Source organism: Sciurus carolinensis, chromosome 19 (assembly GCF_902686445.1).
Source record: "Sciurus carolinensis chromosome 19, mSciCar1.2, whole genome shotgun sequence".
Lineage (NCBI taxonomy): Eukaryota > Metazoa > Chordata > Mammalia > Rodentia > Sciuridae > Sciurus > Sciurus carolinensis.
The window spans coordinates 25288270-25304205 of NC_062231.1; the positions used below are offsets into that span (position 1 = coordinate 25288270).

Sequence of the window (15936 nt, forward strand, 5' to 3'; positions counted from 1 at the left end):
GGACAGTCGAGTGACCAGCTTGCTTTCTAGTATGTTTTTCTCCGACAGTTCACTTTCTTCCCGGAAGGAATCTCCACTGTTCATGGAGTTCATGCTTGGCTGCCAGCGTTCTAGATTTGAGCCTGGGCTCAGTTGATTAAGGGCTGAGAAAGGGGAGCAGCTCATTCAGTTGGGTGTATAGACGTCCCCTTCCTTCTCCCACTGTGATCCCATAGTCTGGTCATGCTCAGCCCTTTTTGAATTTATCTGCTTCATTTGTGCATGTGGTTTGTTATCCGTCTCCTTCTGTGGTTCCTTTCTTATGTGTTCACTGTTGTGTAACAGAGCCTAATGCAGCACCTGGCGCATAGTAAGTCCTCTGGAAGTATTTGTCAAATAAAGAAGATAAATTGCAGCCCATATTTGAATGAAAATCACACAGTAAGGAAGGTGGCGTGCAGTCTAGCCTTCTTACCTGTGTGTCTTCGTCACCAGGTGCGGTACTGGACCAATGGGGAAGAGCAGGAATCATCAAGCAAGCTGAGAGTGGCCGGAAACGAGACCTCAGGCAGGCTGCGGGGCCTGAGGAGCAACCTTGTGTATCATGCAGCTGTCCGGGCTTACAACAGCGCGGGCACCGGCCCCTTCAGTGCCACGGTTAATGCGACCACCAAGAAAACCCGTACGTATTTTCCCACTTTGTGAATATCTAGGAAAATGGTCTGTATTGAAAATGAGGGCATCCTTCAATGTTTTCTGTGGACCAGTCAAGTCATTAGTCCCAATGAATGATATAAACCTGGCTCCAAACCCTTGTAAACCCCAAGCCCTCCGGATTCTAGTCTTCAGGATATCCCTAAGTATTTAAATGGAGGCTCCATATTAAAATGAATGTGCACCTTTTGAAAAATCTTACTGTGGGGTGTTTAAGTGCATGTCCTGTTTTTTTTAAATGTGATGTACTTCGTTGGGTTCATTTCCATGGAATTTAATTCCTCCAAATCTTGGGTGTTATTGATAAACAGAAATAAGCTTAATACCAAAGACTCAGAAGCAGTGTTGTTTTTCATTCTTTCGTTTTCTTTCTGTCATCATTCAAAAGATGGCAGTATGCATTAACAGGTAATGCTCAGGAGATTTTGGTGCACCTGTAGGTATTGATGCTCTGAAAACTGAACCAGGGATAGATATACTGCCTTCAGTGCTGAGTCTTTGTTAGCTGCGTGTTCACAGGTACATCACCAGCAGTCATGAGTAGCTGTGATTGAATTAACCTATACCACAGCACTGATGCACGTTTCAGAGTGTCCCATGAAAATTTCAGCTGAAGCATCCTCAGAATGCATAGCTGGTCATGGTGTCTTGTTGCTCCTCTGCCACAGCGCACCTGTTTGAGTTGCTGCTGTTTCTCCTTTTCATAGCTCAAGTGACTGAGAGCATTCCATGTGCCAAGCGATCCCCACTTATTCCCTTCTTGTTTTCCTTCTAAAGGTGATGAGAATGGCGCATGAAGGGACGAGGTGATTTTAGCACATTAACATTTTTACTTGCAGAAAGTTATTTCTTTAATTTATTCTCAAAATTCACTCTAGTAAATATATGTTCTTAACTGATTTCAAAAAGGAGTGAAGTAATGACTATGTTTAGTTGCCAATTTCATTAGTCCATTCCTGTGTCCATATATCATTTCCAAATTTATTTGAAAGCATACATTTATTGGCTAATATGTCTAAGAACTTTAATAACATAAAGTTGAACATAGTGGACCAGCATTGTTATTGATAGTTTAAAACATAAATGAACATAATCCTACTACTTTAGATGTAAATTAATCAGCATTAATTTTATCAGGGAAGTTTGCACATTTATCTTTGCATTGTATATAAGGGGAAAAAGCATTGCTAATAACTTACCAGCAAAATGAATATCATGGAGCAAAAATTTAGCAACAAAATCTTTTAATGCCTTCACTAGCAGCCATTTGTAAGCAACAGCTCATGTGGCAATTGAACACGGCAATTGGCAAGGACAATTCCTTGCCTAATTATGAGGGAAAGCTGACCAATCTCAATCACATGATACCATGTGGCTGCTCTTAGAAAAAGGAGTATGTTGGTTTGGAAATACATACACTGAAAATGTTCTATATTTACAACTTTCCACTAAATATGTTTGTCTTCCTCAGTAACAGTTCTGAATTAGTAAAACAGTTCTGAATTCGTAAAACTTACAAGTAAAACACTGTTATTTATATATTCAAAATTCCGATGGTGAACATGTGAGCAGACACGTTTCTTGAGCTCTTTCTTCAGACTTAATAATTGATGTGATTATTCACTGGGAAATATGGATGCAAAAGATGGTTTAAGGTCATGATGCAATTGGTGAAAAACACGAATTGGGAAGACAGTTCACTAAGGCAGAGGCCCATTGTAAGTTAGTGAGAATGTAATGATAACATACAATGAATGAGATAAAATTATAAAAAGCAAAATCCTTTTAAAATTTAGAGACTGCATATAAATACCCAACATAAAGTAGAAATTTGCTCATAACAGTGATGATGATAATTATAGTATGAATGGCTAACACTTAGTGAGCAATTTCCAGCCACAATTCTAAGTACTTTTCCTGTATTGATTCTTAATTCTCCCAGCTACTCCATGGCATGGAAGCTGTTAGGATCCTCACTCTAGAGATGAGGAGCCAGGACACATAGGGCTAAATAACTTTGCAGAGATGGCAGACAAAGTAGCAGGACAGCCGTCCAGATCCATAAGTGGACTCAGCCACTGTGCTGCCCTCTCCCTCAACCATATTGTTAGAATATTCACGACCTATCTACTGCTAGTATGTATTGTGATTTTGCTCTCTGCTTATGAACTGGGTAAAGTAATCAAAGATAGGGTTCCTATGCTGGTAGAGCAACCTCTGATAGGAGTTTCAACAACTAAGTAAAATCCCTTCAAAATTATGCCCTCCTGTTGCTTCAATTTGCCAGTAGTCTGCATGGTGATCTGCATGTGTTACTAAGGAAAAGTTTTCTACAATGCATGAGAAATCCAAAGCAGATCATTAAAATCCCCAGGCATATTAAAATGGTACGTAAGAAACATATGTTAATTTTTAAATTGTATGTTAACAGTTGTTCAAACATATACCAAAATAGAAGTAAAACGCACTCTTTGAAAGCTATTCATAATATTGTTGGTTTTTACTGGTCATCCTAACCTTTTCATATGGTTTAGCTCTGAATCCTATTTAAAAATTGTGCTAGGGCTCTTGTGATTATCATGAAGAAGAGAATTATCTGTATCCCAGGGGCATAAAGAACTAAGATGGCAGTTTTGAGTACTTGCTTGCTCTCTTTCTCCTCCTGGAGAGCAAGAGTCCTTCCAGACCCAGGCACAGTCCGAACACAGCCCTCGTTATCTGCAGGAGGGCTAGCTGAGTGGATGAATGAAACCTGAAGACCCAGGCCAACCCAGGAGTACTCACATCAATCCCATGGGCTTCCTCTTGCTGCACATTGTGAATTCAGAACACAAACTGCAACCTTTTACCACCTTGCTTCCAAGATGCAATTGTCACGTACTCAGAATCCTAGAATTCTGTATGCAAAGCTTGTATCAGTACAGACTGTAGGTGATATTTCTGATTAATGTAAAATATAACAAGGATTCTCAAGGAAAGTACTGTGGCTTCCATTAAACACTTAATTTTTTGATATCCAAATACTTGGGCTTTTTTAAAGCATTTTTAAGTTGACAGTAATTAGCCTCTTGAAGTCATCCAAGTTGGGTTTCTGTCACATGCAACCCAGAGTGAGCTCTTGACAACATCATCCTCAGTGAGACTGATGAGGAAAAGTGGCAGATGGCTTCAAAATGGTGCAATGGCGCTACTTTCTAAAAGGAGACCTGAGAGTTTTACATCCAGAGTCTGCAGGAAAGAATCTGTAGGACCAATATTGTGCTTCCTGTAACTGAAAATTCAAGTGGTAACTGTGGTTGTCAGTATGGGTGGATCCAGGTACTCAACAGCCTCAAGAATTATCTAATAAGATCTCAAAGTGAACATGTCTTAAATTGAGCTCTTGATTGCATTCCCAGCCTATTTCAAACCTGTATCTTCTACAATATTCCCCTTTTTGGCAAAATCAACCCCCATTATTGCAGCAAATCTCAGTCATCCTTAGGTTTCTTTCTCTCATTCTGTACGATGAATGCAGTCTCAGACTTCTAAATTTATCAGAATCTGCCACTTACTGCATTCACCCTGGAACAAGCTGTCCCCTTCTCTCCCATGGATTGGCCCTCACTGTTGAGATGGTTCCACCCTGGGTCAGAGTGATCTCCAGAGTGTCACACTGCTGCTCAGACCCTTCCAGTCACTTCCCTCCATTCCAGATATAGGTCCTTAAAATGCCCAAGAAGGTCTTCCACGGTCTGTCCCCCAGTTCCCGCTCCCGCTCATTCCCTCCTAAGTCCACCTTGCCGTTCCACTTTTTCCTGCAGGACCTCCACCTTTGCCGACCCTGCCTAGAGGACTCGTCCTCCAGATGGCCAGGAAACACTCCCTCCCTGGAGTGTGCCTTCAGTGTCGCTTGACTCCTCACTTAATCTGCAGCCCTGCGTCTCCTGACATCCCCTCATCCGACTACGTTCTGGGGCACCACTTAGAGCCACCTGCACACCACATCTTGCAGGAGGTCATGTGATTGCTGTTCCCCCACCTGCCTTGCTGGAGCCTCAGCTCCTCCAGGCACAGACGTTGCCTGGTTTGGTCACTGCTTATCCCTGAGCTCCCCCAAGTAACCAGAGCTGGTGCCCAGTGAGTATTCCTTAGCAGAGGCTCCCTCCAGGTCTAGTTTCTCTCCCTGGTGGGATCAGTTTAGCTCTGTTCCCTCTTCAGTGTAGCAATACTGCTACCAGCATCTTCAGCACTGTTTTCTATCATGCGAACATTCTGGGGAGAGAGGGCATCTTTGTCTGAGTTTTGGATGAGTCATAAAGTAGACGTTTCTGTTTTAAAACGTGGAGTCCATTTCCTGTGATCCAAAGATGTAAGTCCATTTATAATCCTTCAGTGATTCTGAGACAAATTTTTCTCCTTGTTGGAGAGAAAGTAGCTTTTGGTTATTTGACTTCTGCCCAATGCCACGTGTTCGGGCAGCTTGCTTACTAATGTTGATGATCATCTCAGGGGAAGTCCGTGCAGAGTGTATTCTTCAGCTGCTGCTGACAGCATTCCCTTTCATGGAAGTCATCTTATTACCATCAGGTGTCCAAGGGAAAGAGTTGAGAAACATACTGAGTTTTGTATAATTAATCTCAGCAAGCATATGTTCTTGAAATCCCATATTTTCAAAGTAAGTGCCAGGTACAGTCACCAGTATGGAGACATCACCCTTGAAAACACCACACAACAATGTTCTTTCAATGAACAACCTCTATGTTTTATATGAAGGAAAACATATTTACTATAGAAAATTTGGGAAAAAAGAAAATCATAGAAAACAAAATCACCCACCATCCTATCATGCCAAAATAAAACACAAGTCTTTTGCTCCCAGACTCATGTTCTATGGATTATTTCTCTTATACAAAATGTCTCTTGAAGGTTATACTGTGTATTTAGTTGCTTGCATATCCTAGTATGTATCTTATTCTTTGTGATAACACCCCACAAATTAATTAGTCATTTTCCTATTGTAGATATGTCTTCTATTCCTGGCTTTATTCAGTCTGAGAAATATCATCTTGGTACTCGTTTGCAGGCAGGAGTTGACAGAATAAGTAAAACCGGTAGGGCTGATGTTGAGGAGTGTGACAGTCACCCCAGAGGGACATAAGAGAAACCTTCCAAGATAAAACTATTTTTGTTATGTAACACTTAAAATTAAGCACATAATCAGATAGCCTGCACTTAGTGTTGTTCTATAAATCTTAGGATATACTGCCTTTATACAAAATAAATTCATTTTTGCCACATTTTCTATCTTAGCATACTACCAACAATAGAAATTGAACTCACAGAGAAAAAAAATCTATAGGATATGAATGTTGACAAATAATTGCCAAAAGAATTCAAAATGCAGACCACGCATCAAGTTAGGTCCAAAATCACTTGGAATTGAGTCAGCCGAGTCCAGGTTGTATTTCTCCACAGAAGAGAACACACAACAGTCAAATTAGAAGTCGTGGGAGATGCAGTGGGAAGCTCTCTTGCCCACTCCTACTTATACTTGGCTCTGTGCCTTTGAAATTCACTGTGCGCCTTCAAAGCTCTTTAGACTTCCGGCCATATCGGTCACATTGACCTGGTTCAGGTGCAATTCTCCAGGTCCCCAAACCTCAGTGGCTTACAAATACAAGTCTTTCTTTACTACTCATAACCAAATGTTGATCATGAGTGCGATTCAGACCTGATCCATTCTGTCTTCACTTCAGGACCCAAATGAAGGACCGCCACTCTCAGGGACATGCTGGTCTCATGGCAGAAAGGAGAGGGAAAGGCCAGCAGTGCCTGTCCCTGTTTTCTTAAAACTTCCTCCTTGAAACTGCCTATTTCTTGTTTGCTCGTATTTCACGGGTGGAAGCACATCTGATAATGAAGCCTGAAGTTCCTGAGATGCCAGGGAGCACGGCAGTGTGTCTCCCCAGGAGGGAAGCAGGAGCCCCACAGACCCACGGCCCCACCTCCTGCCCGTGGGTCAGGCAGGAAAGCACAAGGCTGTCAGCATGCAGAATTAAACAGAGCCGTCTTGAACCCACACAACACCCCTGACTAGTTAGCTGTCTTAGGATTGTTTTAAAATTTTTAATTGTCGTGAAGTCTACATAAGACAAAATTTACCATCTTAACCATTTTTCAGTGCACAGTTGCAGCAGCACTAACACAGGGTTGCGTGCACTGACGCTGCTGCGTTAGGTGGTCAGGACCCTCTGATCTTGCAGAACCGAAGCTCTACATCCGTCCAAGTCCCTGTTGCCCCTCCCCAACCCCTGGCAACGGCCAGTCTACGCTGCCTCTCTGAATTCACTATTCCAGGTTTCACAGTGTTTCTGCGTGTGATTGGCTTACCTCACCCAGCACAGTCCTCCAGGAGCATCCGTGTTACAGCACATGTCATGATGTCCTTCATTTTCATTTTTTGTTTTTTGTTTTTTGCCACTGGGGATTGAACCCAGGTACACTTAACCACTGAGCAACATCCTCAGCCCTTTTTATTTTTTTTGTTTTGAGACAGGGTCTCACTAGGTCGCGTACAGCCTCACTAAGTTGTTAAGATTGGCTTTGAACCTGCAATCCTCCCGTCTCAACCTCCCTAGCCACCAGGATTACAGGCAGGCACCACCACAGCTGGCTCCTCATTCCTTTTAAAGACCGACAAATACCCCATTATGCATATAGAGCCCTTTTTGTTTATCCATTCATGTGTTGATGGATAATTAAAATTGGTTTGTGTTAACCTTTTCATTATTGTAAATGAACGTAAGTGATGAGTGTGCAGCTTTTTTTGTTAACTCTGAGTTACAGAAATAGGCATTATTACAATGCAGTGTGCTGAGGATTAAAGGAATTATATAAAAGAACATTCTGGAATTCCTAACACACTATATACGTTCACTACACATTGGTTACTAACAACAGTAGAATCTTGAACGTGGAAGAAAGTTTATCTGGTTCAGAACTTCCCACATGGTGTTATTCTTCCCAGTCATAGTAAGGTAGATGATTATTAATGTGGTTGTGAAATTTAAAATGAAGTATCAGTTTAATTTACTTTAAATAATATCAAAAAATGAAACTGGCTCATGCAGCTCACAATTATGTGAGTATTCATGGTTAGGATGAGGCTAAAGTAAATGTTTGTACTTTTAAACAATCAAGTCAATTTTTCAAAAATAGCAAAAATGTCAAAAATGGAACATTCCTCCCTGGTGCTCAGGAAACACTGATGTAATTTGAAAAGAGCTTTGAAACCCTTTATTTTTCCTCTTTCATTTTTTCAGATTTTTTTTTTTTCATTTCAAAAAGTATTCATTTCAGGCTGAGCTCCTTCAAGTCATCTGTTTTGGGACTCACATAAGACAAACTCCAATTTTCAGTCATCTCTTCCACAAGGCTGCTGTTGGGGTCGCTGTATTCACCCCAAATTACTCAAACTCACTCTAACCTCCGAGCACACATGTCTTAGCAGACCAAACCATGCTGAATGAAGGATGTCACCTCACCTGAGCTGCATCGAATCAAGCTGTCCTTTTATGGGGCTGTCAGGCCCAGGGAATCACAGACGCTGGGAAGGTTTTCAACAAGTGTGGGTCCATATCTGGACTGAGTTACCAGAACATTCTCACTAGTATTTCAATCCTAAGTAATCGCCCATATGCATTTCTGGGACTGTTGTTATCACTGCATTGCAATGTGGACAATCTTAACTGATCTGTTAATATCAGATCACAAAAATTTAAAAGCCACAGAAAACTGTGTTAAAGAGAAGACAATAGACCAAAGAACCCACCAGGAGTACAGTCTTGTGCAGTGTTATTAGTCACATAACTGCACATGAGAGCTTTTCCCATCTGTAAGTCCAGCTGTATTTTCATCCTGGCGTGAGTCAGTGACGTTTAGAAATTCCTCTGGAGAGGTAATTGTTTATATCACATTCCCATTACAAATTCGGGTAACCAAATCACATTCTGTGGTTAAATCTACAAGAATAAGACATTTCTGCACTGTTGTGGGCAATTGTGATGCTGTTGACAAATGAGTAATGTTTGTTGTTTTGTGATTGACAGGGAACTGGATCTCCAGTGTCCCCTCCCTAGGATGCTGTCTTAGAAGTATTCCTGACCACTCCCACCCCAGGCCCCCAGCACCAGTTTCCTCTCCAGGGTTGCTAAGCTGTGGGTCCAAGTTTATAAACCTCTGAGAGTTTCATTAATTCTCTAATGGAATTCTCATTAACTTTTTAGTGTTTTGCCTTATTTTTCTCAAAAATTGATTTGAACTCTGGAAAAGACTTTAAAATATGGATTCTCTGTGACAATATTTCATGTGTGTTGCTATTACTTCACAAGAATAAATCTAAGTAATCCTTATTTTTGATTGCCTCTCATTTTGCCCATCTCATCTTACAAGACCAGCTTGAAAATCATCCACACTTCATTTCGTGTGACTTTAATCTGCTCCTTTGGCAATCTCTCTCAGCCTCTGTGTCAAAACAAGTCCAAATGCCTGCCTTTTCTGGTTCCTCCTCAAGCATCCCTCTAGTGGTGGGTAAAGGAACTTGCTTCTCTGTATTGTCAGCTTGCTTTCCCGGAGACTTGAAGTGCATTAAATCCGTAAAGTATGTGTTGAGCCAGGTGCAGTGACGCATTCCTATAATCCCAGCAGTTTGGGAGGCTGAGGCAGGAGAATTGCAAGTTCAAAGCCAGCCTCATCAACTTAGCAAGGTCCTAAGCAACTTAGTGAGGCCCTGTCTCAAGTTTAAAAAATCAAGAGTTGGGGATGTGGTTCACTGGTTAAGCACCCCTGGGTTCTACTCCTGGTACTAAAAAATAAAACATAAAAATATAATAAGAAAGTATATGTTGAATATGATGACATGCAGTTTCTCACAGTTTAATGGAAATGCCCCTTTTAAAGAAAGTTATTCTACTCTGTTAATTTTTCTGATTCCATGTACACGTGATGCCTTTTACCAGAGAGTCCTTGCACTACCTTGTGGTCAGCTTTTATCTGCTCCATGTAAAACAGTACTCCATGCTCAAATCACTTTTAATTTCTCCTTTTGCACTGCAAGCTCCCACTCAGCCTCCAGGAAATGTGGTTTGGAATGCTACAGACACTAAAGTGTTACTTAATTGGGAGCAAGTAAAGGCAATGGAGAATGAATCAGAAGTAACAGGATATAAAGTAAGTTGAATCATTTGCAACACTTTATTTTCTCTCTTTCAGTTATACTTTGCAAGGGAAGCTAGGTGGAATTGAATCTTTAAATTTTTTTTAAAACTTCTTTAAATTTTTTTTTTTAGTTGTCGATGAACCTTTATTATTTAATTATTTATATGTGGTGCTGAGAATCAAACCCAGTGCCTCACACATGCTAAGCAAGCGCTCTCCCACTGAGCTACAACCCCAGATGATACGATTTCTGTAATCTAATTTTGACATAGATATCAAGCTTTTCATAAAAGGGCATATTATCAAGGTATCTGACTTGTTAAGTACAGATTTACATGAAATAATGCTGCTCCTGTGGGAATTGTGGACAGGGTGTTTGTACAGGGTGTTAATCAGCTTTCTACTTCTAGCTAAGCTCCTCCAAGGGAGAAATCCGCTCTTCCCCACCTCCTTGATTTTGAAAGCCAAATGATCCTACTGTCTGCCAATCCATAAACCAAGACCTATGCATGGAGCTGGGAATGCAATTTGTATTCTATTGTGGACAGAATGACAAAATAATTTCAGAGTGACAAGATGATGAAGAAAGTAAAAGAAGGTAATATAAGGAGTAAGTGTATTTGTTGGTGCGTTTTAGGTGTTCTATAGGACTAGCAGTCAAAATAGCATGCAAGTGCTGAACACAAACAAAACCTCGGCTGAACTTGTGCTGCCCTTTCAAGAGGACTACATTATTGAAGTCAAGGCCACCACGGATGGAGGGGACGGCACCAGCAGCGAGCAGATCAGGATTCCACGAATAACCAGTGAGTTGGTTGGACTCAGTGTCCCCTTGACCTGCGTCAGTGTCGTGAGCCACCAGGAGCCAGTCAGCTACTGCCCCTCCCTCCACCCATCCTTTTCTCCCAGCATGCCTTTCATGGGAATGGGAGGTGGTTTTGGAGCGTGAGCAATTGAGGACAGGAAGAAAACCTCTAGATGCTGCAGAACAGGGAGAAATTTGAGGACAGGAAGGAAAGACATCGCAAAGTATTTCTCAAAAATTTGAATCGTTTTCCTTATTTGGAGCTATGCCTAAATTCACCTATGGATTGCCTAGGAGAAGAGAATTCCCTAAGCAATTCACAAGGGCAAACTTGAACCCACACACTGTTTTTAAGACCTCTGATTTTGCAGTTGTACGCATCCTACGAATTCTAGACAAAGCTTGTCAATTCTTTCAGTAGAAAAATTAGCATTGCTCAGGTCATAAGCCTTTTATACGGGCCACACCAAAAGATGACTTTTTAAAAGAAATCTGTTTTAGGTTTCAGAGGAATTTCCTGCTCTTTCCTCTCAAAATCCTAATGAAAGCTATTTTATTATAGAAAGTACACTTTTATCAGTGACCATGGTTGAAGAACTTGTATCTTCACTCTTAAATCCTGTCTGGAGTTTTCTGGCCTCAATTTAAGTATCATAAAGCCCACCTTGTCTTCATATCCTATTCTCAGTTCTCAGTGACATAAATAACTTTGTTCTCTCTTTCCATTTATTGACTTCAGCCTAGTCTGTATAGTAGCTGGCGATCAAGATTGAAGCAATTGTCTTTAATCTTAAAAAAGAAAATGACTGAAGAAAAAGAGAGATGAACCTTTGTAGGAATTTTCTATTTCCATGAAATCATAACCTGCCACACTTGAACTAAAACTAATCTATACTAAGAAAATGGGGGCTACCTGTCTCAGAACCGAGTTCTGCAAATAAAATTGTGTAAAACACCTTTTCAGACTGAAGACACTTGTACAACTATGTGTACTTTGGGAGACCCAAACAGGAATCAAGTTGCTAATTGTTATTTACTGGGCTTTACAGTAGGAAATGCTGCTTGCCTCCTGCATTATGCAGGGTGTGGAGTTAGCATGACAGGGCACTTTTAGAAGAAGCAGGTTCTGTGCCTTTGCAGGGACAGACTCTACCATGGCATTTTCGAGCTGCTGAGTCAAGAGCAGCCTTCTGTCTGATGTCTGTGGATTTGCTGAGTTTGCATAGACCAGTAACCACACAAGGCTGTCTCTGAAAATGGAGCTTTTATCGATTGCATTTTAAAAGATGATGTCCTGTATTAAGTACAATAATTCATCTGCATAAAATTGAAACAGATTTTCCAAACCTTTATCCAATGAAGTTTTCTCTAATTAAATCAGCAAATTATCTGAAATTGTTTGTGATCAAGCATCATTAATTGCAAAATGATTAACTTGTTTTTTTTAATTTCAATTAACATTAAATAATACTAGATAAAAAAAGCTTAGTTCCACTTAAGAAAACCAAAACACATCAGTGTTTTTATGGATCCTCACAGTAACACCTATGTGTTCCACTCACGGATTGAAGAAGCACTTGTGGTCCCAGGTGAGGCTCATGCCATGATTTGATTTTGATGGGAAAAGCATTGCTGCTGTCTGCATCTGAGTCCTTTCAGAATGCTGTAAGAATACACCTGGACTAGGGTGTAACTACAGTTCTCATTACTACAGAAATGAGCTTCTCATCGTCTTGGAGGCTGGGAACTCCTGTGTTAAGGTGCAGCTGATTCTGTGTCTGTTTTCGAGGGCTGCATCTCCTATGTCACCATACCCGAGCTAGGATCTCAGTGTGTGATTTTCAGGGGACCCATGCGTTCAGTCTCCAGCACCCTGACTACCTGTTGGTATAGTCCTTAATAAACTGTTTGTCATCTTTGACAGATATGGATGCGAGAGGATCCACATCCGCCATCTCCAATGTCCACCCCGTGTCGAGTTACATACCTGTGGTACTGTTTCTCCTTGTAAATGCCCTGTGGTGATATTTATTCTTTTTTATTATTTACTGGAAAGCTCATTGGTTACCATACTAAGTGCTCTCAAGAAGCACAGTGATTATGCATGTTTTTTTTTCCAATTCTGTGTTTTTAACTTTCTACTTCATTATAAGTAAAATAAGAGTATAATAAAACAACAGTAAATCCTTTTAGAGGAATCTGAAATGCCTTAATATTTACTTGATAAACCAAAGGAATTTACATGTTACATACTGCAAACTTTTGATACAAATGTTCTTAAGCTATGAGTTAAAGTACTGCCTGTGGATAAAACCTCCATCCCCACATACAACACACACACACACACACACACACACACACACGCACTTTTTCTTCTTTTGCATTGGAAAACTGTTCATTTATTCCAAAAACCCTTTTCCAGTTATTAACACATTATTTGAAGAGTTAATAAGTATCCTTTTAAAGTTGCTGATTTAAACCCCCAAGGTTGAAAAATACATTTAAACACTTACCCTGTTGGAAGGGGTGGTATTGTAATTCAGGAGTGTTTTTGGAAAATGCTTCTCTGGAGCTGAGGAGGGTGATTAGGTTCCATGTACTTAACTACTAAATGGCTGTGAGAAGTTAGAAATCACTGCTCTCCGTACCTATCAATTATTCATCTATAAAATGTGAGATAATAACAACTATCTGATCTGCCTGTGCCCCATGAATTAATGGTTGAAAGATAAAGAAGGACCTGTGAAAGGGCTTTGGCACCCCAAATGCCGCGTTCTTCTGCACAACGTTGGCATGAATGTCCTAGAGCATTTAAAAGTCATTTTCTAAACTTGAATTCCAGTATACTATTTCCTCCAATGACTGAAAATCTGAAATAGACACATTTTATCCTTTCTCAAAATTTAAAACAGAACTAGAACAGGAATTGTTTTCTTCACACTTGAGAATAAACTTTCAGGCTTCATTAAAACACGGTGGAGAAAATAAGTAGCACCCTGAATGTCAACCCAAATGTTAAACAAAATCCACAAATTATTCATTTCCAATTTCTGATTCCATGAAAGGACCCTCTCTTTTGGATGGTGGAGATTTTTTTTTCTTTTTTCTTTTTTTTTTTTTAATGAAATCCCACTGCCTACTGCAGTGAGGCAGGCAGGCTTTTGAGTTCCTGAGTTAAATTGGTAATAGAAGCTACAGCAATGCTGCTGACTTCGATGTGTATGACTGTCTTTCCATGTGTGGTTTTCAAAGGATTATTGGAAACATGGCTTCTTGGCAATATGTAAAGAATATATGAAAATCAGCAGATGAGTGTTAGTCATTCAAGATCAGTTTTTTACATCTTTTCTACCAATTTCACATTTTGCTGGAACTCATTCATATTTCCAGAGATATCAGAATTTGAAACCAACAGTTCCTCTATCAAGAAAGATTAAGAATTAGCAAAATTCTGATATCCCCATAAAATACCACTTTATATTTAGATTATACTTAAGATAAACTCATTATACACAAAGAAGAAAAATATAACTTTCTCTGTAAGGTCTGTATATACTGTATATATCTAGAAAGAATCTGAATGACGAGTAGATTTCATATGACCACTGTTATTTCCAGTCAAAAAGTGGGGAAACTTTCTCCAATACTTGTATTTTATTCTACATGTAATGGAGTTGTACCTTTTTATTATCTAGGAATTCCTATAATATGATCCTATACTTTTCATTTTCAAGATGATGACTCTTGTTCTGTGTTATTTCTAGCACTATATCTCCATGAGATTTGGACATTGTTTCATATTGAAAAGTATGAAATTGATCTTTAAATTCCTGTGTGCGTATCCTATGGTTATCTGTATGTATTATTTTCTATTATTCTAATAAAATTTATAACATTCAAGTGCTCCTGCATTATTAATTGTAAAAGAAGAATATCTACCTGGAAAAGCATTTTGTTGCTGTGACCTTAATACCTGGCAAGATCAACTTAGAGAAGAAAAAGGTTATTTTGACTCAAGGTTTCAGAGATTTAGTCCAAGGTCAGCTGACTCCATAACCGTGGGCCTGAGGTGAGGCAGAACATCATGGCAGAAATGTGTGGTGGAGGAAAGTGGCTCAGGACAACCAGGAAGCTGCTTTCCAGAGGGAGAGAATATAAACCCCAAAGGCATGCACCCAGTAATCCATCTCCTCCAGCTATACCACCTGCCTACAGTTAGCACCCAGTTAATCCGTGCAAGTGTATTAATGTGCTGATTAGGTTACATCTCTCATAATCAGATCATTTGACCTCTGAACATCCTTGCATTGTCTCACATGAGAGTTTTTGGGAGACATCTTATATCTAAACCATAACAAACTAAATAGTTACACTGATGCTATCCTTTCTTGTATTTTTCAACCAGCATTTAACTTTTCAGTGTTTTAACAGAATATCTTTAAATTATTTCAGACCCTACTGATTCAGTAGTATCAGCAATGTGGAACAGTAATCTCTCTATTAAAGCTATTTCAGCTGTAGGGAGAAGAGGACAACAGTAGAAAATTCATCTCATTGAGTCATGATATCTAATTTCTTATGATTTTTGGGGGGGGTTGTAAGTGTATCCTTTTTATTGAAAATGTTTTTTTCTCAAATTATCAGTTTATGACACTGTTCACAGACTTTGTTATTGGTATCAGTGTTAGAGACTTGTTTTTGATTATTCAAAATATTTTAAATGTACTAGAAAAAAGATGTTAGTTTCTAATTCGTAAGCATTCTAAATGTCATTGTTAATATGAAGAAAATGACAGCGAAAATACTAATTCAGTCATTTTCTTGTATGAGGATTGAATTTGTGTAGAATTGAGTGGGGAAAGTTAGGGTGTGTGTGTGTGTAAGGTGCGTTGCAGTGGGTGCATCTGTCTCCTAATGAAGGGGAAAGAGCTGGAAAACGTGGAGACAGAGGATACCTCCAGCAGTCCCGTCCAGGGCTGAGGGACAGGGCAGAATCACAAGCTCAGCCTGAGTCATGCTTCCTGGATGGAGATAGCACCTTTCCCAGCCGCTGGCCATGCAACCTTGTTCAAGTTCCCTCGCTCTCTGAGCTGCACTTTCCCTGCATGCAGAGTGGGGACCATGGTCGTGTTACCCTCACAGGCTTGTGAGATCTTTACCAGTGAACTGCAGTTAGGCGCGCTGCACTTACAGGGCTGGGAGATGGCAAAGGAAGGACGTGTCCGGGCGCGGGAGCTCAC

At 40.1% G+C, this 15936-nt stretch overlaps 1 protein-coding gene across 1 annotated transcript in view; it reads left to right on the forward strand.

Moving 5' to 3' along the window:
- Cntn3 (contactin 3) overlaps positions 1 to 12797 on the forward strand; it is a 340669-nt gene extending 327872 nt beyond the window's left edge. Inside the window, exons 20-23 of the mRNA XM_047534744.1 lie at positions 475 to 661; positions 9791 to 9903; positions 10529 to 10697; positions 12621 to 12797. Of these exons, the coding sequence (XP_047390700.1) occupies positions 475 to 661; positions 9791 to 9903; positions 10529 to 10697; positions 12621 to 12721 (570 nt within the window). The 3' untranslated portion in view covers positions 12722 to 12797. The remainder of the gene's footprint in view (positions 1 to 474; positions 662 to 9790; positions 9904 to 10528; positions 10698 to 12620) is intronic.
- The last annotated feature ends 3139 nt before the right edge of the window (positions 12798 to 15936 follow it).